This window comes from Juglans microcarpa x Juglans regia, chromosome 7D, assembly GCF_004785595.1.
Source record: "Juglans microcarpa x Juglans regia isolate MS1-56 chromosome 7D, Jm3101_v1.0, whole genome shotgun sequence".
Taxonomy (NCBI): Eukaryota; Viridiplantae; Streptophyta; class Magnoliopsida; order Fagales; family Juglandaceae; genus Juglans; species Juglans microcarpa x Juglans regia.
This window is the reverse complement of record NC_054606.1, coordinates 22,740,752-22,765,789: the sequence shown is the minus strand read 5'-3', so window position 1 is coordinate 22,765,789 and position 25,038 is coordinate 22,740,752. Positions and strand designations below refer to the sequence as shown.

The following is a 25,038-nucleotide window of genomic DNA, read 5'->3' as shown; positions in this document are numbered from 1 at the left end:
TCCCCCATGCCTCCACATAAGAAAGCCCTAAATAATTTCTCCATCCTGTTTACCACCCCTGCTGGCATAGGAAACAAAGATAAAAAGTATGTGGGAGGTTAGTGAGAGTACTCTTAATAAGAGTGAGACGGCCCCCTTTTGATAAATACACCCGTTTCCAACCAGTCAACATTTTCTCTATCTTCTCCACCACCCCATCCCAAATAGCTCTATTCTTAAAAGTTGCTCCCAATGGAAGGCCCAGATATTCCATAGGGAAAGAAGACACCTTACAATCCAGAAGGCTTGCTAAACTGAGAATATTAGGAACCGCACCCACAGGAACCATCTCAGACTTGCCAAGGTTCACCTTGAGCCCTGACACTGCTTCAAAGCAAAGTAGCAATGCTCGTAGAGTTTGGATTTGGCTATTATCCACTTCGCAAAAGACTAAAGTATCATCTGCAAAAAGAAGATGTGAGATGATAGTAGAGCCACCAGAGCCATTGCCCACCTGAAAACAAGCTAAAAACCCTCCCCCAACAGCAGCCTGCACCATCCTATTTAGAGCCTCCATGACTATAACAAATAAAAGCGGAGATAGAGGATCTCCCTGCCGCAATCCCCGTGAACTATCAAAAAATCCAGCAGGTGTGCCGTTGACTAGAACTGAGAACCGGGTCGTTGAAATACAATAACGCATCCATGAAATCCATCTAACCCCAAAGCCACATCTCTCAAGCATGTATAAGAGGAATTCCCAATTCACATGATCATACGCCTTCTCCATATCAAGCTTGCAAAGAACACCTGAACCTCCCTCCCGAAGTCTGTGGTCCAAGCACTCATTTGCAATGAGTACCGAATCAAGAATTTGTCTACCCTGAATAAAGGCGTTCTGGAACTTGGAAATAATATGCTCCAACACCGGGCTGAGCTGGTTGGCAAGGACCTTAGCAATAATCTTGTACACGCTACTAACTAGGCTTATTGGACGAAAGTCCTCAATAGTCGAAGCCCCGTATTTCTTAGGAATGAGAGCAATAAAGGTCACATTAAGGGATCTTTCAAACTTTTGGAAAGAGTGAAATTCACTAAAAACCTGCATTACATCAACTTTCACAATGTCTCAACAAGTTTGAAAGAAACCCATAGAGAAACCATCCGGACCCGGTGCTTTATCCTTAGCCATACCAGAGATTACCTTGTAAATATCTTCTTCAGCAAAAAGTCTCTCTAGAACACTCGCACTCTGCGAGTCAATTGCCTCAAAAGGCAAGGCATCAAGCTTTGGACTCCAAGAAGCCGATTCTGTGAGAAGGGTCTCATAATAGCGTACTATATGGTTTTCTAGCTCGAGAGGAGAAGAAATCACCTGAAAGCTTAATTGAAGTGCCTCAATAGCATTATTACGCCGATGTGAATTAGCCACTTTGTGAAAAAACTTATTGCACTTATCTCCTTCTTTCAACCAAAGGGCTCTGAATTTTTGACGCCATGAAGTCTCCTTTGACAACAAAACTCTTTCCAAGTTTGCCATAACCATGCCCTTCCTCAAAACCACCTCCTCCGAGGTATCTCCCAATAATTCTTTGCCCTCTAGCTCTTGCAATTCCTCCAGCGATGTAGACTTCTGATCGTCAATGTGACCAAAAACTTCCAAGTTCCACTTCTTCAGGTCTTGTTTCAGCGCCTTTAACTTGCCTGCAAGAATGAAACTTTGAGTACCCATGAACTGATATGATGACCACCAAGCACTCACCATCTCTACAAACCCATCCGCTGATAGCCACATGTTTTCGAACTTGAAATACCGGCGACCCCTGTGAATGCCCCCACAATCCAAAAGAATAGGGAAGTGATCTGAGCTGACTCGAGCTAACCGTTTCTGGCTTACTTCCGGATAGTGGGCTTCTCACGAAGGGGAGACAAGGAATCTATCCAATCTCGACCAAACCCTCCCATTTGACCAAGTGTACTCTCCCCCTACCAAGGGGAGATCTATGAGATCCAGATCAAAGATAAACTCAGAAAATTCCTCCATAGCCACAGAATTTCTATAATGCCCAGATCGTTCACTAGGAAAGCGAGTAATGTTACAATCACCCCCCAAACACCATGACACTTCCCATAGTGAATATAAGCCCGGCAACTCCACCCACAACCTTCTCCTGTCCCTGTCCACATTAGGACCATAGGAACCTGCAAATGTCCATTCCCATCCATCAACCACATTTTTAAACAAAGTCACAACCGAGAATTCTCCAATACACTCCTCAATCGCCTTTACCACTCTTTTATCCCACATTAGTAAAACTCTGCCTGAAGCACCCAAAGAAGCCAAATAAGCCCAACCCACATACGAACACCCCCATAAACTTCGCACAATTCTTCTATCAATGAATTGCAACTTTGTTTCTTGAAAACAAACCACATCACCCTTCCACATCCGCAATAAAGATTTGATACGAAGGCGTTTATTGCGATCATTGAGCCCCCGTACATTCCATGATAAAATCTTAGGCTTCATAAAAACCTAGATTGCCCCTCCCTTTCGATCTATCCCTTCCTCCACTCCCTTCCTTCACATCATAGTTAATGGAACAAGTTAGCCGTCTAAGTTCTCTATCCTGCTTTGAAGCTGATTTCGAATGGCTAGCTTCGAGAGCTACAAGAAGGGCCTTGAATTGTTCCTCATAACCTCCAAAAGAAACCCCAATAACAGCTTGAATCTCCTCTACCTTCTTGAAAACCTAATTTGACGGACAACTCCCATACTTAGAGCTGGGAGGGAGTGTACAAAGAGGAGTTAAAAACGCCCCCTCCTCACTAGGACTGTCAGGGCAAATAAAGCCAGTTCTGAGCAACAAGCTAAGTTGGGTTCACCACTGGGTTCAACCAAATTTAATTGGTTCACCACTGGTACATCACATAATAAAGCCAATTTCTTTACCTCCCCAAACTTGTTCCCATCAACAAAGCCCAACTCTAGTGGTAAAAAGCCTAGCGGAGAACCCTTTAACGACAATCCATGATACGGCATAACTGACTGCAAAGGCAACCCATCTGGGCCACCCACCACCCCACGTGACTGGATCTGTGCAGTCGACAGCTCACGCGATGGCGACGGGAGATCAACACAAGCAGATCCATCCTCAACCGACACTTCTACCAACTGACCAACCTCTGTGCCGGTGCATAGTAACTGTTCAGACTCACCGAGATGGTCGCCGGTGACCGGCGAAAGTTTCTGTGCCAGTGTGGAGTCCGGCACGACACATATCGACGCCGCAGGAGGGCCCGCTACCTGGATCGTTGAGCCCATCACGGCCGGCCTTCCCCTCTCTTGATAAAACCACCGTTCAAATTCACCAGGATCATCGACGGTGATCGAGGAAGTTTCTGTGCCGGTGTGGAGTCCGGCACGAAACTTATCGGCATCGCGGGGGGCCCTTTGCTTGGACCGAAATGTCGGTCTGCACCCAAGTCCGAGTCGAAGCCTGCCAAATTTTCTTTGGGCCCAACTTTTGGCCCGGCCCAAGGCCCTTAGCCTTCCCCACCCTTGAGCCCATTACTGCCGTCCTTCCCCTCCCTTCATTAAACCCCAACACATGGCCCAAGTCCATCTTCACTTCTTTTCCTTTAACACAACGTTTAAGGCATAATAAATCTTCCATAAGAGCCCCTACTTTCTCCTCCATATCAACCAACGCCCGTAACAGTGTATCCTCATTTAGCCCCAACAACACACTGCCCTCTCCCTCGTTTCTACGCACGATCTCTGAGCTGGACACATCTGGTACCACTGCACTCACGCGAGGCAGTACCTTCTGCACCACCTCACGGTACGAACGTGAACCATCAACCATCGACGATGGAGCACCACCATCTTCCTTATGCCCCTTCAGCTTGCCTGCCTGAGGAACGCAGACCCCTCTATTTCTCCCACTCAAAACAGAGGAAGAAAGAGTAAGCTCCTTAATAGTGTCTCCAAATTTCCTCCACTCCTCACCCTTCCTCCCTTCCGGTACCACTATCATACCCTCCTCTTATCATGCCCAAACTCCGAAAGGGAGAAGAACCTGCCATTGTGGTTGCATCCCCTCTGCACCATTAACACTGAGTTTCCTTTTCTACGTGTTCTTAGAAACTTAAGAGGAAACCAAAGACGCAACACAATCCCTCACCGTAAAGCCCAACCACCCCAAAGCTTCATGATTCAAGGAAATATATTTCATCACACGACGACTACTCTCAGTGATACTCCACCACCTATCATTCTCCTTCCTAAATGCAAATAACTTCTGTTCAATGAAAACATCTCTGCACATTCCCATCAAAACCAACCAACAGCGCCAACTTGATAATCACCAAACTGGACTACACGAAAAAACTGGACTACACGCTAATCATCAACAGAAATAATGCCATTGACAACCCACCTCCAGAAGCAAAAAACCAAGAAAACAAAAAATGTACGGAGAGAAATATTTTTAAGAGAGCGAAAGGTGGCAATCTTTCTGCAGTGCTGTCTTTTTCCAAAGGGTTGATATATACACATCAATATGAAAAAGAAGAATAATAGTACACACAAACATTATCATCTTCCATCAAAAGCTACCTCAAGTTTACTTGCAGGAAATATATTCAGTCTGCGTATTCTTTGAGGATACTTTAGCTCTGCTTCATGCTTCTGTTTACCATGAGTTATCCCAGAAAGTGTTGAAGGTGAATGGGGTTGCTCAGGGCAGCTGATGGGACCAAACTCATGAGACTTACCAGAAACCAGTTGAGCTTCAAATGAAAGATGAGGCCTAGGAACTGACAAGTGAAAGAAGTACAACACATATCAGGGGAAGAGATGTTAATAAGTATAAATGCAACCACACTCAATATTGCATTCCTGTAAAAAATTAACTATAGTATGAGTCCTTCCACAATTTCATGCAAATAAATGCACGAAATTAAATCACTGCAACTGGTAAAAGTCATTGTTGATTACTACTAGTACATTACCTGTAAATCATGAAAACATTTGAAAACTATATATGTGTCCAAATACTACCAGAAAAATAAATGATTTGGTGGCCAAGATCACACAATGCAAAAGGCAATGGTTTTTTTTTTTTTTTTTTTTTTTGATGAGTAAAAATTTATTAATATCAACAGGCATAACCAAGTACACTGAGTGTATACAAGAGAGAACACCTAGCATATAATAGAGAACCGCTAATGAACAATAAGTCCATCCAATATACACTAAGCCCGACTGGGACAAAAGCGCCCCCCACAGCAAACCAAATCACTGTAATTAAGCCAACCCCTTGTTTCCACAAAACTAAGACTCCACCCGAAACTCCCTTAGAAGCTAAATAGGACCATTCTGCATACTACACCTGAAACTAATAGTCCAACCCTTCCTACAAGGATGGAGGAAGGCTTCATAATACTGCTCCTGCCGTCCCTCTAGACCTCCCTCGACTTGAACTATCACCCAAAAGGCAATGGTTAAAATAAGGAATGAATCATACAAAGGAAACAGATCTATTTCTAGAGATGTAGCCTTCTTGTAGATATCCTATGTACTTGGATTGTGCCTTCAGCACTTTTTAAGGAAACTTTTATTATTTATTTGAAAAAAAAACCTAAAAAAAAAGGATGAAGATAATTAATAATTAATGTTTAACGAGTACTAATGATTACTTATCATTGTACCAACCTAGAAAAGAAAAGAAAACACCATACCACTATCAAGTTTCCATCCATTGTTGGATAAATCTTGTATCCGACTCCACAAATCTTCCAAGAAATCCTGATGAAAGAAAATAAAAGAAGATAGTTTAAGTAGAAAAGATGCACCATCCAAGGAGAAACAAGAAAATAATTGTTGCAAAAATAGAATCGTACATATACGATTATAACTTTTTTTTATAAGATCATAACATAACTAAAATTGAATGTTAAAAAACTTGAGCAAGGCACTAATTTTGAAGTCCACATTGACCCTTAGTTCATAGACATTAAAACAGCTTCAAACACAGGAATTTTCACCATAACATCTAACTATTCAAAACATCAAAAATTGCTCTTCTTTTATAAACTAAAAAAAAGATGGGAAATGGCTGCCAAAGCAAAGGACTTCTTCTCCAGGATCCTCTTTTAGGCTACTCAAGAGATTCACAAACTTTTGCAAGATAGCAGAAGCAACAAATATCTGTATACAAGCATCCCCAATAACTACGTGGACCTAGAGACAAAGGAACAATTGCAATAAAAACAACAAAAAATGAAGTTGTGTTTGTTAATAAAATTGCTCAATTCACCCAAAAAGAAAACCGGACAGATTGATGACCCAAAAGAAAAAAGCAAATAAAACTCCCTGGAAATAAATATTTATGGTAAGAAAACATACCTTTTCACCAAGTCCATTCTTAGCTTCATCGTCATCTTCGAAAAATGATAAGCCACGGTCAGAAGCATGCCTTCTGATGCTCAAATAAGCTTCTACACCAACCATGACTCTCTCAATCTCCTCAGGAACTTGCTGCATTTAATGTGCTATGTCAACAAACGAGAGAGAGAGAGAGAGAGGAGAGAGAGAGAGAGAGAGAGAGAGAGAGAGAGAGAGAGAGAGAGAGAGTTTTTAATGTTCAAGAAGAGAATTAAAACAAAAGACCAGAAGAACACAGGAAGAACCACAATAAACTTCCACGCAATCTAAGTTAACATGTGCCAAGACCATTCCAAAAGACCATGCAAACTTTTAACCACAGGTTTATTGTCTCCAAAACTCTCTTCATTCTTACTTTCTTAGTTGTATAGTAGTCATATTATAATATAATAATTTTGATTGTTCATAGGGGGCTTGTTCTCTGAACTGATCAGTGTGTATCTAGATTGACTGCGCAGAACTAAGATAATTGTAGATCCTCAATTTCATTATTTACTTAAATAAGGATTGCATTTTAATTTATCAAACGATCCTATTTTTCTCCTTTTTTTCCTACTTCATCCATAGCTATGACATATATGCCCATCAGCCAAACAGACATAAAATATAAGAAGCACCAGTATAAAATACCTAAGTTTGAGGACTCAAGATTGACGATGTTGATAATGCTGATAATGAGACGTAGATTCTGAAAGACATATCTAGAACTTAAGGGCAATGATGCAGACACAACCCAAGACTCACGTTTGATGGGATCGTATATATCTTTGAAAGGTAAAGTAGCAAAATGCCAAATAAAATCAGCAGATTATATGTGCAGCACCGAAATAACATTACCTCCACCAGTTCAGCTCCTCCCCACGGGAGACAAGATAAAATACAAGTAATGTAGAAGTCCGCACATGCTTGCCAAGAGGGATTTCCCTTCTCCTCATCCACTGTTGTGGCAGCTGATGATAACAGTGTTTCAAAGGCGACAACTAGAGAACTGGATTGGAGAACTTTACTACACATCTGTAGATTGAAGTAGATCGCGCCAAAAAGTTCAGCACAGGAAAACAAGATTAGTAACAGCTAAAACAAAGATATTCATGTTCATGAACATAAATAGACCATATAGATTTTATCTACATTCTGAAGCATCCAAACTGGAATCTGACAGTGGTAGATATAGATGTCATCTCAGTACGATCTTTTATTACACGAAAGAATTAACCAAGAGATAGTCACAGAAAAATGGGTGCTACAGAGTCTACAAGTGAAGTATATGGGAAGTCATGGTAACAATAACCTTAATTTATACCATCGATTCTTGGTTTTTCTTGAGCATATTTTATTCTCCTATTGATAAGTACAAAAGCGGAAAACGTGAATATAAACCATCCAACCACTGAGCCAAGAGTATGGAACAATGCACTTCATAGCAATTTAAAATCTAATTTATATCTTTCCACCATTTTGTTTTGAAAGGAATCCACTCTGTCATATATCTCCATTTAGTAACCATCCAACAAAATGGTAAGGCTAACGTTGGGTTTACAATAAAAACTAAAGAAACATAATATCCATTTAAGATGAAACAGTTTCCCAATGCATGTATCGAACAACACAATAGGTAAATTGAATTTCTCCATTTGCCATTGGCTCACCATCATTCATCACGGGTATGTAATTTTGAAGAGAAAAGTTTACATACCAGCACAGTCAGAAACCGCATCAAAATACGAATCCTGTTGCAATTTCCAGAATCAAGGGCATCCTGAATGTTAACCAGAGTGAGAGAAGAAAAAAAAGAGGTTATCTACAGGAGTAATCCCATAAAAAGAAACAAGACAAAATAAAATAACATCTCAAAGAGCTTCTATGCTTCTGCAAAAACATCAAAGAACAACATATGACATAAAAATCTATTTTGCTTGAATCAGATTGGGTAACAAATTTGGCATCTTGGGCGGCCGAGCCATGCCAAAAAATTCAGCAGCTTACATCTATCAAGCCAGATCAGGTTCCCCAAGTCATCATATTATTATACAAATTATTTATGACAAAAATACTATTTATTGGCAAACTCTATCTTTATACAGAAATGATAAAGCTGAAGTCACTATGATATCCATGATGAATCTACAGTAGCCACCCCCACCTCTAATGATTATAAAGGTAAAATTATATAAAGCAATCTGCTACTATGAATCGTGAATAGAATCCAATTGAATGTCTTATAACCATGAATTCTCTTGAGAATAGGAGAAACCACATGATAGAGTGTGTACAAAAGATTTCGAAAGAGAATTCAAAAGATTTTTTTTTTTATTAGTAAACAATTTTATTAATCAATGAATAGGCATAGCCAAGTACACAAGGAGATCTACAAAGGCATGCCCTAACTATGTGGGTGCAATAGAAACAAGAAAATCATGTAAATCAAGGCCATTAAAGTCAACAACTATGGCCCAAGTACATAGAGTTCTAATAAATAAAGCTTTTAGTTCCTCCATTGATCTCTCATTGTCTTTGAACATCCGATCATTGTGCTCCTGCCACAAACACCACATGATGCATATAGGGACCATCTTCCACACAACTTTAATTTGTTGAATGCCTCTTAGATTTGTCCAGCTAGCCAGAACGGCCACCACTATCGCGGGCATAACCCAAGCCAACTCCATTCAACTGAACACCTCATTCCATAACACTCTAGCTGTCTCACAATGTAGTAGGAGATGGCCCACAAACTCACTCCCTTTCCTACACGTGCAACACCAATCCGCGATGATCACCCTGTGTTTCCTCAAGTTATCGGTTGAGATGATCTTACTCAAGGTAGCTTTCCACACGAAAAATGCCGCTTTGGGAGGCGCCTACATCCTTCTCCATGGAAACTGAATATTCAGCTCTTGTGAGAGACTTATAGAAAGAGTGAACCAAGAATGAACATTTACCTGCAGGTATCCACCACAACAAATCTACTCGCTGGTTGCTCGGTTTTATGGAGTACAAAAGGCTGAAAAAGTCTTCAGAACTGCTTATTTCCCAATCTTGTGCCGCCCTAGTAAAATTTATATTCCACCGGATTTGCTCCCCCAATATCACCATGACTTCAGCCACCGAAGCTTCTTTGGCACTTGCAACCCGGAAAAATGAAGGAAATAAATCCTTTAAAGTAAAGTTACCACACCAAATATCACTCCAAAATTTAATCCTGGAACCCTCACCCAGAACAAATCTTGTGTGTCGAGTAAAGACCCCCATCCTTTTCTTATGTGCTTCCACAATCCCACTCCATAAGACCCTCTCACTTCTTTAGTACACCAGCCCCCCATAGGCCTCCATATTTGCTCTCAACCACCAACTTCCATAAGGCTTCTAATTCCTTATTGTATCTCCATAGCCATTTTCCAAGTAGCACCCGATTAAAAATTCTCATGTTTCTAATACCCAAACCACCAGTGGAGATTAGGGAACGTGCCTTCTCCCAATTGACTTGATGGAATTTGAACTCCTCACCCACTCCACAAGAAATCACATTGGAGTTTTTCAATTCGGAAAGCCACACTTATTGAGATAGGAAATAGAGGCAGAAAGTAAGTTGGTAAATTAGACAATGTACTCCTTTTTTTATCGGTAAATTACACAATGTACTCTTAATCAAGATAATCCTACCACCTTTCGACAAGTACATTCTCTTCCATCCTGCCATTCTCTGCTCTACTTTCTTAATCACTGTGTCCCATATTGAAGAAGCTCTTGAGGCAGCCCCTAAAGGGAGACCAAGGTTAAATCATAGGAAGAGAGGCCTTACACCCCAATTGTCTTATATTATGAACACCTCCAATTGGCACCATCTTTGATTTGTCAAAGTTCACTTTCAACCCGAACGTTGCTTTAAAACAAAGTAGAAGGGCCTTCAGTGCCCGAACCTCATTATGATTTGCCTCACGAAAGATAAGTGTGTCATTTGCAAACAAAAAATGAGAAATATTAATAAATCCCCTATCCAAGGCTCCAATCGAGAAGTCAGCCAAGAAACCATTATTAACCAGTGCCGAGGTCATTCTTCTGAGTGCCTCCATCACAATAACAAAGAGCAGTGGGGAACAACGGGTCTCCTTGTCTTAAATCTCGTGTGCTATTAAAAAAGCCGGTTGGGCTTCCGTTTATCAAAACTGAGAATTTCACCGTTGATATGCACCAGAAGATCCACAACCGCCACCTCTCCCCAAATCCACACCTCCCAAGAAGGTAAAGTAAAGAATCCCAATTAACGTGGTCGTACGTCTTTTCCATGTCCAGCTTACAAATGATCCCTGCAGTGCTAGCTTTCAGTCTACTGTCAAGACATTCATTGGCGATAAGAACCGCGTCTAAAATATGTCTACCCCTTACAAATGAATTTAGGGGCTTTGTAATTATCTTCCCCAATACCTCATCTAGGCGATTCACAAGCACCTTGGAGATTATCTTGTATACCCCATTTACTAGGCTAATGGGCCGAAATTCTCAAATCTCCGCTGCCCCAACCTTTTTCGATATCAATGCGATAAAAGTGGCGTTAAGGCTTTTCTCAAATTTTCCAGCCAAGAATAGCACCCGAAACACTCTCATTAGGACGTTCTTTACCACTTCCCAGCATGTTTGAAAGAAGCCCGTAGAAAAGCCGTCAGGACCTGATGCCTTATCTTTGACCATTCCCCTCACCACTTTGTGAACCTCCACCTCCACCTCCACAAAAGGCCGATCCGACCAAGAAACATCATGCGGACCAATGGACTCGAAAACAAGCCCATCAAGCGTAGGCCGCCATCCCTCCTGCTCGGTAAGTAAATGCTCAAAAAAATCAGCTACATGCTTGTGAATCACCTGAGCTTCCTTACAATCAACACCATCAATTTTCAGCATCTCAATGTTGTTGGTTCTCCTATGAGAGTTAGCGATTCTATGGAAGAACTTCATGCTTTGATCTCCTTCCTTTAACCACAATGCTCTTGATTTTTTAAGCCAAAAAGTCTTTTCTAATAAAATAATCCTCTCAAGATCTGAGACCAACTCTATCTTCCAAGCTAGTTCTTCCTATGTGAGAGCCTGATTCTCTTGTATCATCTCTAACTCCTAGATTTCCATCAACTTGCTTTTCTTGTGTTCCCCTATATCACCAAAACATTATCCAAATCTAAAGAGAAAGAAGAAAACTGAATGTGGCCAAATGCAGCAATCCAGTTAATATTTGCAATAAGGATTTCAAAAAGATTTTTGTTTTCATTAATGGGAGTTAAAATCATAATTTGGAAGAGATATCGGGCCTAATTGGTTGATTTTTCACTAAAAATGAACTTTTTTTAAAAACAACTTAAAGACAAGCCTTCAATGATAGCCTTTTTTGTCTAGAAAACAGCCTTGTGGAAGATTTTAACATTGGATAATTTAGAAAGAGACACAGCAGTAGTTGACTGGTGCTATATGTGTAAGCAGAGCTAGGCAAGAATTGATAGTCTTCTGCTTCACTGTGATGTGGTTAGGGATTTATGAACAGAACTATTTCTTATGGGATTGAGTGGGTCATGCCCCAATGGGCAGTGGATTTGTTGACTTGCTGGCAAAGTCCACCTAGTAGCCATAACAATTTAGAGATTTGGAGGATGACCCCTTTGTATTTGATGTGGTGCATATGAGGGGAACATACTGCGAAACCTTTGATGACTGCATGAGGACCATCAATTAAGACTTTGTTCGGACCATTTCTCCATTTTGCTTGATTGTGGGGGCCTTCATGAGGGACGTATATATTTTAAATTTGAAACATGTGGTTGAAAGTTGATGGTTTTGTGGAAAAGGTGAGAATGTGGTGGTCCTCTTATGATTTTTCTAGTACGCCCAGCTTTGAGTTGGCTGGAAAACTTAATAAAGCTTTAAAGAAAGACCTGAAAATGTTGAATGATAAAGAATTTGGGAAGATCGATGATCAGAGGAAAATCCTTTTTGAGCAACTTGCATGTTTGGATGAAAAGGAGACTGTCGGGGTTGTCATGGACGAGAAGGCAAGGAAGATTGCTGTTGTGGCTGATCTGGAAAACCTTACTCTCATGGAAGAGATCTCCTGATGACAAAAATCCCGGGCCCTTTGGCTCAAGGAAGGAGATAAGTGCACCAGTTTTTTTGATAGAGTGGCCAACTTCACAATTCGGAACGAAATGTTCTTTTGGACAGATCCGATATTAAGAATCACATAGTGCAGTTTTTTGACAATCTACTAATGGAACAATTTCCGTGGAGGCCTAAGGTTGATAGGTTGACACTTGACATGATTGATCAATCATGTGCTGACTGGTTAGCAAGGATGTTTGAAGAGGAAGGGCTGCTTAAAATGCTGAAAGGAATGGACAATGATAAAGCGTCGGGACCAGATGGATTTTCCATGGCATTTTTCCAAGTATGTTGGGATATTATCAAGGAGGATGTTATGAAAGTCTATGTCGAATTTCACTCACATATGAAATTCGAGAAAAGCCTTAATGCAACCTTCATAGTCCTCATTCCGAAGAAGGCCGAGTTGGTGCAGGTGAAAGACTTTCGTCCTATAAGTCTTGTGAGTGGAGTGTCTACGATCATATCCAAGGTTCTCGCCAACCGTATGAGCACAGTCATGGATAAGATCATTTTGAAGCCTTAAAATACTTTTGTTAAAGGGAGACAAATTCTGGATTCGGTACTAATAGCCAATGAATGTTTGGACAGAATTAGATCTGACACTCCAGGAATCCTTTGCAAACTAGATATGCAAAAGGTCTTTGATCATGATAACTGGGACTGCTTGGTTTATATTCTTGGCAAATTTGGCTTCGGGGCGAGGTGGTGCATTTGGATAAAGTACTGCATCACTACCACTAGATTCTCAGTGTTGGTTAATGGCACTCCTGAGGGTCTTTTCAACAACTCTCGCAGATTGAGACAACGAGATCCTTATTTCCTCTTCTCTTTGTCTTAGTCATGGATGTTGTGTAGAATGCTAAAAGCAGCTGTGGATGGGTCTTTTTTGTCTAGATTTTTAGTGGGTGGTACTTCCTTTGGGAGCGTCAATGTATCTCATCTTCTTTTCATTGACAATACTTTCACTGTGAACCGGATCCTAATCAAATCCATTCATTGAGAGCTCTCTTGCTTTGTTTTGAAACTACTTCCGGCCTTAAGGTGAATTTGTCTAAATCTGAATTGGTACCGGTTGGCTTGGTAAACCATATTGGAGACTTGGCTGAAATCTTGGGTTGTAAGGTTTCTTCTTTGCCTATGAAGTACCTCGGCCTCCCATTAAGAGCCCCTCATAAATCCTAAGTACTATGGAATGGCATGATCGAAAATATTGAGAATAGATTGGCAGGTTGGAAAAGAATGTAATCTATCTAAAGGGAGAAGAATCACTCTTATTAAGAGCATGTTATCTAACCTCTCTACGTACTTCCTTTCATTAACCCCGATTCGGCTGGTGTGGCTAATAGGATGGAAAGAATCTTCCGTGCTTTCTTGCTGGGTGGATTGAGGGACGAGAAAAAGTTCCACTTGATTAAATGGAACAAGATTTGCACCCTCCTACCTTTTGGAGGTTTGGGGATTAGAAAGCCGAGTATTTTCAATAAGGCCTTACTTGGGAAATGGTTGTGGTGGTATCATCAAGAAAGCGAGGCTTTATGGAGGACAGTGGTTGATGCCAAACTCGGAAGTACTTTGGGAGGCTGGATCTCTAATGAAGGCCAAGCATCGAATGGTGTGGGTGTATGGAAATTTATTAGGAAGGGTTGAGAGGATTTCATTCGCAATTTCATATCTGTGGCAGGGTGTGAACTAGGGTCAGATTCTGGGTTGATGTTTGGGGTGGCGACACTGCTTTAAAGGAGGTTTTTCCTTCTCTTTTCAGAATTGCATTGCATAAGGAAGCCTCTATTGCTGATTACATTGACTCTTCAAATGGCCTTCTGCAGTGGAACGTGTCATTTACCAGAGTAAGGAAGCGGTAGACATTTCTGATTTCTTCAGCACCTTGTATGCACTGAATTTGGAGGGTGGTGTGGAGGACAAACTGTTGTGGACACACCCCGGGGACAAGAATTTCTAGGTTAGATCTTCATATAAGGCTATGTCTACCCACTCTTCTCAAAATTTCCCTTGGAAGCGCATTTCAAAGAGCAAAGCGCCCCTAAAAGTTGCTTTCTTCAATTGGCTGGCCTTTCACGGGAAAATTCTGACCATAGACAAATTGAGGAAGCGTGGTTTCTTCATAATGGATTGGTGCTTCATGTGCAAAGGGAATGGTGAATCTACGGACCATCTTCTTCTCACATTGCTTGGGTGATGCCCAAGAAGTTGGTGGACCTTTTGGCTTGTTGGGAGTGGAACACGGTGAAATCGTAAAGTAGCGGATGTTTGGAAGATGGTGCCCTTATGTCTTATGTGGTGTTACTGGTGTATATGGAATGAGAGGAATGGAAGATGTTTTGAAAATAGTGAACGCTCATTGGAAGGGATTAGAGACTCGTTATTCCAAACTTTGTTACTTTGGGCTAACAATATTGTATTAGATGGGGGTAATTTTAGTGACTTGTATGCGTCTTTTTTCTTCGTAGGCTATAATTAGGTATTTCTCTCTTGTATACCACCTGTGTACTTGGGCTATGCCTAATTTTGAAGATCGATAAACTTTATTAATTATCAAAAAAATATTAAGAGCCATTATCTTCAATTTCGTTTATGTTTGGATGGTTGACAATACCTTCAAGGAGGCAGCTCATACAGAGGGAGGGAACAATTCCTTCCTAAGGGAGGATGAGGGAACTAGATGTCGGACCTCAATAGCCAATTCCCGAAGGAGGGGTATAAAATATGCATGCGTTCTTGAAAAAGAGACATGGATGTTTGACTCCAACTTTCACTCGTAGCTCGCTCATAGAAAAGGAGTCCGAAAAATCAAAAGCAAATTTGCTAACACAGTTTTTCCCGAAGAGTCCCTCTTACTGATCCCACAAGGCCATGGGTATAGAGCCACCGTCAAGTATAGCATAGCATGTGCTGGGGTCATCGACTAATAGGGGTCCAATACCTCCCATCAAGCCCAAAGTCTGCACCAAGAAATAGATAGGTCTAATTAAGCCTGTCCCACTTCAGGAGAAACTCCATTTCCAGATCTAGCTTTGGGCCAAGTTTGAACTGGACCAGAATGACATATAATATTCATGGAGTCGTATCCAATTCAGGTCAGCCTTGAAACCATGCTTTGTATTTGTTGGCCCAGTCCCAGCCAAGCATTGTCCATTGGATTTTTCTCAGATTTATACTCCAAAACAAGTCAAAAGAATTTAACTTCTGGCCAAATCCAAGCATGATTTCCAAACCAAACATCCAACTACACCCTCGTAACACAATCTCCACAGCAATAGCAGCAATAATGAATGTCAAATTGGGAGCAGATGGAAACATATATGGCCATGCTCTATAGCATAAATTATGAGACTAAATATGACAAACAAAAAACAGCAGAACAACATGAGGTCATTGATCATTTGCATGGCAACAATCCAATACTCAGTTTACTTTTCAACCTTAGTTTGATAGCAAAGCATGTAGGATGCAAGATTACTAGAGGAAGGTGTTCTTGCAAGCTGTGCCAGCCACATACTAGCTCACCTGAAGATTAGTCTGAGTATTCTCCACTACTTTCCTAGCGAAGTCCTCGCTTTCCAAGTTCATCAAGCCAACCTGAAGAGAGAGAGAGAAGAGGTGATTTTTGCTATGGGGGAGAGAGATCTATTAGGAAAATGGTTTGAAATGCAAAACTGAAATGCAATCATAGTCATCAGAAAATTAAAATACAGAATATGACACTGCATTTCCTGCCTGCAATAACAAACTGATACTCAAATGACACGTTAGAGAGAGGTATGTTGTTTGCAGAGTTGTTCAATGTTCTGTAGAAACTCTATGCTTTACGTTTCTTTATCTAAACAAATTACTGTTATGTTGCTTGAATGGTACTCCATAGTTAAATGAACCATACTCTTTTGCTGAGATATAATCTCCAGTTCATTGAGCTAGGAGTTTAAAGCAATTCTATGTCCTATTTATGAAAACTTGAGTAACTACATCATTCCAAATAATACAATAACTTCAGACATTTCCAAACAGTAGCCTGAATAAGTTTAATTTTCCACAAAAAATTGGAAGAGGAATGGGAATTTACGACTCAACTTCTGCATTGAATAGATATCACATTCTTTCCCCCAATTTTAAGTGTCTTCAGTTTCTTTGTTTGGATGTTTGAATTGAGAATCCACTTTCCAAAATGCATAAGTTCTCTAATTTTCTATATTCCCTTATCCTTTATAGAAACCAAGGAAAATTCTCAATAAACTCCATCCCATACCTAATATAAATAATGAAAATGTGAGGAAGATCACTATCTCTTTTTCCCTCAATTAATTTTTTTTTTTATCAGTAAATAAGAATTTTATTAAAAATAGGTGAAGCCTAGTACACGGGACATATACAAGAGCCACACCTAGTCATGATTGTCTAAAGCTACAAGAAATCATGTAAATTCATGTCATTAAAGTCTATTACAATTGACCAATGGAATAAAGTGTGAAGAAAAAAATTCTACGCTCATCCATTGTCCGTTCACAATCCTCAAAACTTTGACCGTTCCTCTCCATCCATATGCACCACCATAGGCAAGTCGGTATCATCTTTCACATAGCTGCAATTTGAGAGTTACCTCGGATGCCTTGCCAGCTAGCCAAAAAGTCAACAACCCTTCTTGGCATTACCCAAAAGAGTCCCACTCTCACAAAGATCTCATTCCATAAGCTCTTAGCTACATCAAAATGCAATAATAGGTGATCCACAGACTCACCACTTTTCTTACACATGCAACACCAATCCAATACAATGAGTCGGCGTTTCTGTAGATTATCTAAGGTGAGAATCTTCCCAAACAAAGTTGTCCATACAAAAAAAGAAGCTTTTGGGACGGCCTTAGTCTTCCATACATTCTTCCATGGGCATGTTCTTGTAGAGTGTGTCATAAGAGATTTATATTACGACTGTATAGTAAATTTCCCCTTCTTGGATGGTGACCACATCATCTAATCCGCTCCTCCAATCACTCTATAATTGTACACAAGATTGAAGAAACCTGTAAATGTGTTAATTTTCCAATCTTGGGCAGCTCTAAGGAAAATAACATTCCATTGGGGAGAGCCACTAGAGATATTCCCTCAATTAAGGAAGTGACTATTAGTGAAATTGTGTATTTTTTTTTTTTATTTTTTTCTTAATGATTAAGGATATTAAAAAAATTGTTGAAAAATAAATAAATAAATAGACTAGCGGTACCGCTAGGAGGCCCCCTAGCACTATCCCCATATATATATATATATATATATTTACACACAAATACATATATGATACACACTTACATATACTCATTTCTTTTATTAATTATCGGTTTATATATATATAGCTAATCCTGAAACAGTACATCGGAACGCATTGGCACCGAAATATTTCGTTCCAGTACTTAAAACTGGAATGATCACCAGAATAGAATTTAAAACATTGAAATTTTTAAATCAAAACATATAAATTGGGATGGAGGATGTACTTGTTAAATATTTAAACAAGACCCAATTATTGTTGGCATATTATTTCATTTCATTCACTTTAGGTTCATAACTTAATTACAACTACACAACTAATGATCTCATAAATGTGCCCAACGTACTGAAATCAGAGTCATACAAAACTAGGAAGCAACCCCTTCTTCCTCACTCACAGACGGATACACTAACAATTACAAACATCTTCAAAGTTCATATCTGAAATTTAACGACATTTTTATAACTGGTACACAAAAACATTTTTTTTATATAAGAAAAGTAAACAAAAAACTGGTACACAAAAACATCTAGTCCTACAAACACAAGCATTAAACATAATGGAGCTTCTTGAATGTAATATAAAAGCAAAAGGAGAGAAATATGATGAAATGCACTTACCAATGTCCCATACAAAGGAATCTTGTGAGGCAATTGTTCAACACATTGAACAAGGAACTGTGTGGAAGAAGAAAATCAAGTAAATACCTCAACAGATGTATTCAATAAAATTAATATGTGATGCAGCAAAGAGTATTAAACAATATTTTCTTATTTGGAATAATAAACACACAAAAAGAGGATCTATGCGTATTGAACAATGGATGCAGGTATCAGAAGAACAAAGAAATAAGGTGTCGATCATGGAACTTGAATTCACAAACAAGAACAACTTTGTAACACCCCAGTCTGACATTGAGAATATGAATATCTTTCACAAAGTGGATAGATTAAAGATAGTCATGAGTGCTAAGTTCCACATTAGCTACTTGGTGAAACTTAGCTTTATGAGTGACTCTAGGAAGCTCTAAATTGACTAATCTTTTCGTGGTTCTAATGCAGATATGTCGGGTGCTTTCCCTGGGTCATTACTTGTGGGATATGAGCTAATCCCCAGTCAAAAGTAACTTAAGCCGAGCCATCTACAACAAAAGAGTGTAACGAGGACGTCAAGATTTTAAGGAGGAAGATTGTAATACCCTTGATTGAACATAGGAGGCAGTGAATGAGATCCCACATTGTCTAGGAGGGAGAAGTTCTTGTTCTTTTTAATGATTCCAAGGGGCTATAATTGTAGACTTTACTAGTTCTTTTGGGATATAGGTCCAGAAGTGGCTTGGGCTTCCAATGGTTGTTACATGTCCACTGTAGCACATAACATTCTACTCAAACCTTCCATAACCACTATGAAGAGAAGGAGAATAGAAGGACTTAATGCTGAAGCCGAGAGCTCTTGAAGAATTCAGGTGTACCATTAATCAAAACATAGAATCTCAGCCAAATGCAGTGCAATACACTCAACCACATTTTCAACTTTCCAAAGTGTGATATTTCTATGATTTTCATATACTATTCAAGTGATCAACCAGCAGGTAAAAGTACAGAGTCTACCAATATATTTAAATACTACATTATGGACCAAAAAAAAAAAAAATCAACCCTAGTCTCCTGATTTTTCAGCTAAACTAAAAAGGTGAGCTTCTCGTTCAAAATCTTCCCACTAAGCAAACAAAGAGTCAACATAAAACCTAAATAAGAGAATTATATCTGGAGAACTAAAAAAGGAATCAAACCCACTACTTTTTCTTCATTTCCTCACTAATTGAAGCAATGAGAGGGTACGCGTTTAGTACTAAAAAGAAAGTGAACATTACATCCAAAATATCTTTCTCGGAGTGTTCCAGCTCTCGCCGAAGTGCGCTAAAACATGTTTCCTGCAAGTCGGAAAAGAAAAACAACTCCAAAATTCATCAATCAGTTGCAAAGCTTGTGATAGTTGCTTCATTAGGTTAGTAGAGAGAGCTCGCGAATTGGCAGTATACCAGCGAGGGTTTCAGGAAAAAGTACGATACGCGCGCGCGCGCGCGCACATACACACACGGAGAGAGAGAGAGAGAGAGAGAGAGGTACGAACAATGTGGTCTTTGAAGTCTGTAGACGTGCCGTACTCATGAGACTTGTCGCCGATTCGTAATAGAAGATTCTTCCAACTGCTCATTTCCCCCAAATTTTCCTTTCAAAGAGCGAGAATTACAGAGACTTTCAGACAGAGAGAGAGAGAGAGAGAGAGATTTGCAGGGTTTTGTTTGTACAATTTGGTATGGAACTTCACTCACTTGAACCCTAATCCGAACTGCCCCGCTGGCCCGGCCCGGCCGACCTATTTGAGTTCCACTCTTTTCAGCTATTCTCTGCCGTTTATTTTCTTATTTTTTATTTGAATTTGTTATTCTGTTTAATCCTTCCCATTCTTTCATTCCATTTAATTGACGAGATAATATATGAGATATCAAATAAACAAACAAATCCCACTCAAACAAAAATTTTCAAAAAAATTGAATTTTTTTAGACATATTTGAGGGTTATTATTTTTTCTAAAAGAAAAAATGAGGTACATTGCAATTTTTTAAAAAATTATGTGCACTTGTCAAAAGTGATAGTTTGGAAATGATTTCAAAATGAGTAGTAATTTAAGCAAATTTGGTTTATTTTTCCTTGAAAATTTCATCTTCATTTTCCATTCAAAGTTAAAACAGTAGTATAAAAATGAGAATTTCCTAACTTTTCACAAAAAAATTAGGAGAAAAAATATACATTACCGTTAGAGTGACTAGGAGAATTGTTTAACATTAAAAAAATTATCACTAAACTTTTCATTATTTTTCTACTTCAATAATTTAGAATATGTCAACTATTTTATATACTCCTTCTGTTGAAATATGAAGAACAAAGAGATAATTGCCAGTAAGGCTTCCAGTTAAGGAATAAAGATTTGTCTATTTAGCAGTGTCAACATGGATTTGAGTCTCTAGAAGGAAGTTGGGATCACAAAAGTCAGGAAGAAAAGGAAATGGAAGAACCTTCCAAAATTGACAGTTGATTTTCATTCTCTTTCTCTTTTTTTATTTCTATTACGTGTTTTATACAACCTGCTAGAGTTAGTTTTACCACTGATGTAGAATTGATTAGAATATTCTTTTGTAAATGCTTTACTAGCAAGGACAATTTTAGAGTATATATATTCAGGGAATGAATGAGAATAAATACACAATTCTTTTCCATCATCTTTTTGTTTCATCTTGCTTCTCTTATTTACATAATTATCAGTCTACAAGTTTTTCTTTTGTGGTATCAAGAGCCATGGCTCAGAACGATCCTTCAAACACAAATGTTAATCAAAACCAATACACTAATACAAACGTGACAGACCCATCACAGTCAAATGTTGGATTTCAGCAACTATTACTCCTGGGCAAGATTAATGAGAAGGGCTCTTCGAATAAAAAATAAACTTGATTTTTTCAATGGGACTATTTGTGAACCACCAAATGCAGATAGTCCATTAACAGAACCATGGCTCCGCTGTAATGACATTGTCATCACCTAGATACAGAACACAATGTCAATAGATATAAACCCAAGCACCCTTTATGCTGAGACGGCTCAACAATTGTGGCTGGAGCTTGAGCAGCATTTTGGACAGCAAAATGCACCACATATTTATGAAGTGAAGCAGAGAATTGCAACCTTGGTACAAAACCAAGACACTGTGAGTATGTATTTTTCAAAATTAAAAACACTGATTGATGAATTAATAAACTATGAGTCATTTCCTTATTGCACTTGTGGAGGGTTGAAAACTGTTGTGAGTAATCAAGAAAGAGATTGGGTGATGAAATTTCTATTCGGTCTTCATGATTCGTATAAGGACATTAAGGCTCAAATTTTATTGATTAAGTCATTTCCACGTCTCAATAAGGTATATTCAATCATCCAGCTATAAGAGAATAGAAGATTTATATTGAAGCTCCTATCAGCAAGACAATGGCACTTGCAGCACATGGAAAAGAAATGGGAAGGCAAAATGGATTTTCTCAGAAGAAATATTATTGCACGATCTGCAAGATGTCAGGGCACTCCATTGAAAGATGTTTCAAGGCAAACCCCAATAAGCCAACATGTACACATTGTCAAATGCCTGGGCATACATAAGAGAAATGCTTCAAGATACATGGATACCCTCTAGGCCACAAACTTCATGGCAAGAACAGAGGGAATGGAGACTTTGCCAATCAAGCCACTACTCTTCTGTCACCTAGACAAGAGCAGGTAAGTAACAATAACCAGGTATCCTTCACTCATGGGCAATATGCTCAGCTTATAACTTTGTTCAAACCTCAACACACTCATGTTTACATTCCTTCGGTTAATCAAGTCCAAACCATCACTCCATCTTCGTCAAATCAGGCTGAAATGCCCAAAAACTCTGATATCTCTTTATGTCTTTATGTTTATAATACCAAACCTAATGTTGTTTCTGATGTGCCTTGGATTGTGGACACTAGAGCAACATATCATATGATTTGTTCGGCTACAATGTTCACAAGCATCAAGGCATAAATCTCTCACTCAGTGGCACTCCCAAATGGAGATATTACTACTATCACTCGTGATAGAAGTGTCAAAGTAACATAAACCTTAATTTTGGAAGACATTTTGTGTGTTCCATCTTTTTCTTTCAACTTGATATTTGCTAGAAAATTAACACAAACTTCTAAATGCTGTTTCATTTTCTTCTCTCAATCATATTTTGTACAAGACCTTTCAACTTGGAAGATGACTGGAATGGGTGAGGTGATGCAAGGTCTACATCATCTTCCCCAAAAGAATGTCTCTCTTATAACCCTAAACGAAGTCATATCCTCCCTTAGAAATAAAACAAACATTTTGACTTCTATTGCTAGAAATCATGATGATTTCAATCTCTGGCATTATAGATTAGGTCATCCTTCAGATTCTAGAATAGAGTTAATGGAGCTTGATTCCGTTCACAAGGCTACCAGTACAAAGGAGCATTGTTTTATTTGCCCTTTAGCTAAACTCCATAAGCTACTCTTTCCTGTTAGCCAACACAAAACTCAAAATAATTTTGAATGATTCATTGTGACTTATGGGGTCCTTGTAATGGAATTGCTCATGATGGATCAAGATATTTTCTCACCATTGTAGACAATTTTAGTCGTTGTACTTGAGTTTATTTGCTAAGACTCAAATCAAATGCTAGTGATGCTTTGCAAAGCTTTTGTATAATGATTGAGACTCAATTTAGATCCAAAAAAATCAATGTTGTAAGGAGTGATAATGGGGGTGAGTTTCATATGAAACATTTTTATCTTGAGAATGGTATCATTTACCAAAACTCCTGTGTGGAGACCCCGCAACAAAATGCAACAGTAAAAAGAAAACATCAACGCATCTTAAATGTGGCTAGAGCTCTAAAGTTTCAAAGTGGGATTCTATGAAGTATTGGAGTGACTGTGTTCTTACAACCATGTACCTTATAAACAGAACTCATTCACCTCTTCTTCAAAATAAGACGCGTTTTGAATTTTTTTTCAAAACCAAGCCAGATTGTTTACATCTTAGAGTATTTGGATGCCTAGTTTATGCTTCCACCCTCACTTATAATAGACACAAACTTGATCCAAGGGCTAAGAAGTGCATGTTTCTGGGGTACCCTTTTGGGATTAAGGGTTACAAGTTGTTAGACTTAGAAACTAAAAAGCAATTCATTTCTAGAAATACCATTTTTCATGAAAGCATATTTCCTTACAAGGACACCAATGATGATACAAGTTATACCATATCAGACACTCCTCAATTACCTTTCACTCAAACTATCAATATTGATTTAGACTACTAAAATGGCCAAAATCTCCAATCCGAGGTTCAAACTATAGAAGAATTTAACCACTCACTCGAAAACTTTGATCTTGAAGAAAAGATAGAGTCACCTCCAGAATCTTCCCAAGACACTACAACCATCTCTCATTTTCCTAGAAGATCCACTAGAAACAGAAAAGCACCCTCACATCAACAAGACTTCATCTGTCAGCAAGCCTAGTCCTCACTTCCTTATTCGCAGGAGTTGAACAAGGACAAGGTTCCTACAAAGTCAGGTAATCCTTATCCTTTGTGTGCTACATTGTCATATCATAAATTGTCAAGTAATCATAAGCATTTGTCAGCTCTATTTCAACACGTACTGAACCTAATTCATACCAACAAGCCCAAAAATGTGTTGAGTGACGAGAAGCCATGAAAGCTGAGATAGATGCTCTAGAATTATATGATACTTGGGTTGTTATAGACTTGCTTCCAGGAAAGGTGGCCATAGGATGTAAGTGGATTTACAAAATCAAGTTCAATGTTGATGGAAGTATTGAGAGGTACAAAGCCAGACTAGTGGCTAAAGGATGTACGCAGCAAGAGAAATTAGATTATCATGAAACCTTCTCCCTTGTTGCAAAAATGGTGATTGTTCGTACTTTACCAGCTGTGGCAGCAGCCAAGGATCGGTTTTTGCAACAGTTTGATGTAAATAATATTTTTTTACTTGGTGATTTAGAGGAGGAGATATACATGGAGATGTCACAAGGGTATTCTAAATAGGGTCAGTCAAAGGTTCGCAAGTTTAAGAAAAGTCTGCATGAATTAAAACAAGCTTCACGACAATGGAACTCCAAGCTGTCTAATTTTATTGTTCGACAAGGATTCCAACAGCTCAAGGCAGACTATAGTTTGTTCACAAGAGTCACCAAAGATTCCTTCACTACAGCTTTGGTTTATGTGGACGACATCATAGTAGCTGGCAATGACATGAACATCATCTCCTCACTCAAAGGTTCTCTCAATGACAGATTCAAAATCAAAGACCTAGGGGTGTTGAAGTATTTTCTCGGTATAGAGATAGCAAGATTAGAGAAAGTGATTTATATTTGCCAAACAAAATATGTGTGGTACATATTGGCAGATTCTGACACAATTGGATCCAAACCAACAAAAATACCTCTTGATCAAAACTTTAAGCTTTCGAAGGATGTAGAAGAGCCTATCCTCGATCATTCAATTTCTATTGGAAGATTGATATATTTAACCGTAACCAGACCCGTCATTTCATATGCAGTCTAA

General features: G+C 39.0%; 1 protein-coding gene across 1 annotated transcript in view; it reads right to left on the bottom strand.

Annotated features, from left to right (window-relative positions):
• Nucleotides 1–20,182, bottom strand: part of LOC121238785 (nuclear cap-binding protein subunit 1) — a 32,788-nt gene extending 12,606 nt beyond the window's left edge. Inside the window, exons 1-9 of the mRNA XM_041135811.1 lie at nt 19,982–20,182; nt 19,722–19,781; nt 18,469–18,525; nt 16,100–16,171; nt 8,127–8,189; nt 7,268–7,444; nt 6,392–6,523; nt 5,725–5,791; nt 4,601–4,800 (exon numbers count right to left, since the gene is read on the bottom strand). Coding sequence (XP_040991745.1) covers nt 4,601–4,800; nt 5,725–5,791; nt 6,392–6,523; nt 7,268–7,444; nt 8,127–8,189; nt 16,100–16,171; nt 18,469–18,525; nt 19,722–19,781; nt 19,982–20,065 — 912 coding nt within the window. The 5' untranslated portion in view covers nt 20,066–20,182. The remainder of the gene's footprint in view (nt 1–4,600; nt 4,801–5,724; nt 5,792–6,391; nt 6,524–7,267; nt 7,445–8,126; nt 8,190–16,099; nt 16,172–18,468; nt 18,526–19,721; nt 19,782–19,981) is intronic.
• Between the last annotated feature and the right edge of the window lie 4,856 nt (nt 20,183–25,038).